Source organism: Cyprinodon variegatus, unplaced genomic scaffold (genome assembly GCF_000732505.1).
Source record: "Cyprinodon variegatus isolate N-32 unplaced genomic scaffold, C_variegatus-1.0 Scaffold112, whole genome shotgun sequence".
Lineage (NCBI taxonomy): Eukaryota > Metazoa > Chordata > Actinopteri > Cyprinodontiformes > Cyprinodontidae > Cyprinodon > Cyprinodon variegatus.
In genome coordinates this window covers 499,857-503,630 of record NW_015150565.1, presented here as the reverse complement: position 1 = coordinate 503,630, position 3,774 = coordinate 499,857, and the positions used below count along the sequence as shown (strand labels likewise).

The 3,774-nt window shown below is 38.3% G+C and overlaps 1 protein-coding gene across 1 annotated transcript in view; it reads right to left on the bottom strand.

The window, feature by feature from the left end:
- Positions 1–3,096, bottom strand: part of mtss1 (metastasis suppressor 1) — a 65,404-nt gene extending 62,308 nt beyond the window's left edge. The window contains exon 1 of the mRNA XM_015375070.1: positions 2,677–3,096. Within this exon, the coding sequence (XP_015230556.1) occupies positions 2,677–2,748 (72 nt within the window). The 5' untranslated portion in view covers positions 2,749–3,096. The remainder of the gene's footprint in view (positions 1–2,676) is intronic.
- Positions 3,097–3,774: the final 678 nt, after the last annotated feature.

Below are 3,774 nucleotides of genomic sequence, written 5' to 3'. Positions count from 1 at the left end.
AGGAAAGCGGGTACGAATATGTTGTGGAAGAGGACGCCAGGGTGGACGAAGCTTGGTTTGGTGTAGAAGGCTTACAGCCGTACATGTTTGAGCCCTTGCTTCGCAACGCTGCCAGTTCTGTTAGCTCTACGCCTGCTGAAGACACAGACGTCCATCCCCGTGAACACTGGGATGGAACTCAATTTTAAAGTAAATAATGATTTTTATTTCAGCCGTTGCGTATATTAGCTGCAACTTATGAATCAAGATGCTATGACCAAAAAAATTTGATTGACAGATGGCCGTTGATATATGATTGGCCGAATTTAGGTGTTCAAGCTGACGTATAACTAACTAGCCTGCATAAAAAACAGATTTTAAGACAGATTTTAATTTTCTAACTTTTGGGATAGTATGGTCTGATAAAGAGTACATTTATATCCATGTTTGAGCCAGAATGATTTGAAATTTAAATATGACTTCCCTACGACTACCTCTTGGACACTAGGCCTGTTTTTGAGAAATATGCTTGAAAATAACATGGCCAAAATGAATATATCTCAAGAACTACAGAGTTTATTTGAATTGTTTTGGTATCAAAATAAAGGCAAGACCCCAGAGAATATGTTACAGGTCTATAAACCATCTTGGGGCGAGTGCTGAGGACCCAAATTTGGGTGTTATGAAAAGGTTAATGTTTTGAGTTCAATCAGTTCTGATTAGGACCCAAATGAAAGATGCATGAACAGCCAAATTATTTCAGGTTCCAAACTGGTAAACCAGGTTCCTGTCAAACAATATTTTCCATCACAGTATTCCTGTAGTTGAAAGCACTATGAGAGGTTTGTCAAAACATAAGCAGCATGGAGACGGGCACTACTGCCTCCCCTAAATATCTCTGAAGACTGATGCCTGTTAAGCTCTGATAGGTTAAACTTACATTGAATTATATTTGGCTTTTTGAAAATATTGCCAGTGGCAAATATGATGGACAAATGTATGGTACGCTATAAATAGTAATCTTTTGAACAGCCAACAAGTTTTAAAAAGCATTTTTTTTTTATCTTTGAATGTTAAATCAACATAACTAATTAATGCTATACTATAATTTTTACAGTGAGAATGCTTAGATTTCTGTGGAAATTACATAAAATTGTGGCATTTTTCTCAATGTTCTAATATTTAATTTCTCTAGTGGCTTGTTGTTTTGGGGTTTTCTTTAAACCTCATTGTATCTCAATCAGCCCTGTGTAGGAATTGGCCTAGTTTGTGCTGATTGATTTGAGTTACTTATGTTCAGATGAGCTCATTGCATATTTAAAAGGACACTGGAATGCAGTTTTTAAAATGATCAAACAAATTATAGGTCAGCAGACTCCTTGACAAACTGCACACATGAACCAAAAACAAACTGCCCATCATTTTTGTTTTTGTTTTGTCAAGGCTGTAGGAGGAAATCTGAGATAACTGAGTGAACTTAAAAATATCTTCTAAAGATTAAGAACAACACAAAGTTGCACTGATCCCATTTTTTTTGGCCAACACCAATATTTTGGTTCTCTTTCTGATTTTTCAGAGTCCCACCTCTAACTCCACACTACCCTTAAAGGAACCATCACACAAAGACTTAACCAACACTGACGTTCTGGTGCAACTTTTTCAAATTTCCCATAAGATACTGATATTCCAGCCTTGAACATTGGCCAGAACAACATCAGCATGAATCATAAACAGTCTTGTCACTCGTTTTGCAGCATGTAGAATGTTAGAAAAGGAGAACATTCAACAACAGTAGAGAAAACAACTGACCCAGTTATTATGAACAATGGGTAACACGAACTTTAAACAGGAGTGTTTCAACCAGCCTGCTTATATTGGAGATTTTAGATGCAGGCTGATATTCCGTTATTCCTTTACTGGCCGATTTAAAAACTCATCATTATATTCAAAAAGAATATTCATCAGAGAATTTGTCCTCTAAGTCAGAAAAAGAACATCAAGTCAAATGATCAGTTAAAATCATTAGTTGCATGCGTTCTTTGTGTGATATTACTCTATTTCATCATCAATCAAGGCAGATTAACTAATTAATGGCTATCACATTTCTAAATCAATGTATTTCCTTGAAGATGTCTTCCATTTTTAGCAGTGATCTGTATGAAAAGCTGACCATTTTCCCTTAAAGGTAGAACAGTTTTAAAAATAGCAGCTCATTATTTTTCAATTAGCAGACTTCCTGATTAATTCCCACTCATTACAGTGGTTTCTTTTTGCAAAGAAGAGAAATGTTACCTCTTTTTGTTCATGTAAATTATTCACATTCTTTTTTTCCAATCCCAATAAAGAATGTTTCAGCATCTTTTAAAAATTATTATTCACATTGAAGCTGAGAGGAGACATTTAGCACCTAATAGTGTTTCCATTACCTGCTGCACCATATCAACAGAGGGTTATTCGTGCAAAGCTTGTCTTCCCAGTGTTTTGTCACCTTGGAAAACCTGGGTTTACATTCTGCAGATGCATCCACCTCCCCCCCCCCAGGATAATTAGTAAATTAATAATGTTGCAGAGACAAGCACCATTACTCCACCATTCCCTGCTTTTGTGCAACAGGGCCTGGAGAATCACTTTGAAATGATAGCAGGCTAATAAAGGCTGTCAGCAAAAGTCAGAAAAAGAAACAATTTCATTTGTTACCTTCATGTCTCCAATGACAGTCTGGAAGAGCCCCCCCAGCGCACTGCACTCCCTCTCCATCACCGTCTCCATCTTCAGCTATGTGAACGGAAATTGTAAACACTCTTTACATGCAGCTCCCGGAGTCCATAAATGACGCGAAACCAAACGAACAAATGACTGAAAAAGGGTGGAGGTGAAAGGAAAGGCTCAGCTCCGCGCTGCGGGGTGTCCCCGGCTGCTGATGGAGCCCTGAACGCGGACAGAAGGTGCAGCAGAGCCGGTTAGTTTCCACACGCAGCCGGTAACTCCCATGTCTGCGGCAGGAGGAGGAGGGCAGGCATGACGGAGGTGGGAAGTAAAGTGACAGCTGAGAGGAGCGCGACACCGCCGGGAGAGGAGCAACTTTCCACACACCTCAGGCACCGGGAGACGGGACGGCGCACGGGAGCGCGCTTCTCTAGTTCATGGACGCGCTGGAGCAGGACCCCGCCTTCATAGGATTATTTAATTTTTATTTTTAATAATGGAGACAGGGAGGTTTCTGTGTCACAATACTGAACTAATTACCAATAGGTGTTATCGACAAGCATCATAAATAGAAAAATAGTTAAATTAAAATATTTGTATTACCGGTAATTTTAAAACAAATCTAGATATCTTTATAAAAGTAAATAATTGCAATGGACAGGAAATATTACTATAGCATTCATGTCTTAGGCTGAGCTTTATGAATATAGTTGCATATATTCCTCATTTTCCTGCATCTACCTGTCGGAAGGGGTCTTATCTTAAAAGTTAACAGATTTTCCATGTAAATCTCCAAAACATGGGAAACCTAAATGTTCTAAATTGTAGATTTAGTTCTAACAGGCGACTCTTCATTCCCAGGGATTGTTGAGCGATTTTCAGATTGATTATCCTGTCTACAGCGCCATCTGGAGGACATTTAATGAAACTTTCCCATAAAAGAGTAAAATACAGTACATTTGAAAATAAAATCATTTCAAGCCAAGAGTGTCATAGGACAAGACCTTATTACCTTTGTAACATTCCAAAAATAGATATTTTGATGGCAAAAATTTAACAAACTGTCAATGTAACAAACGCCAACTTGCC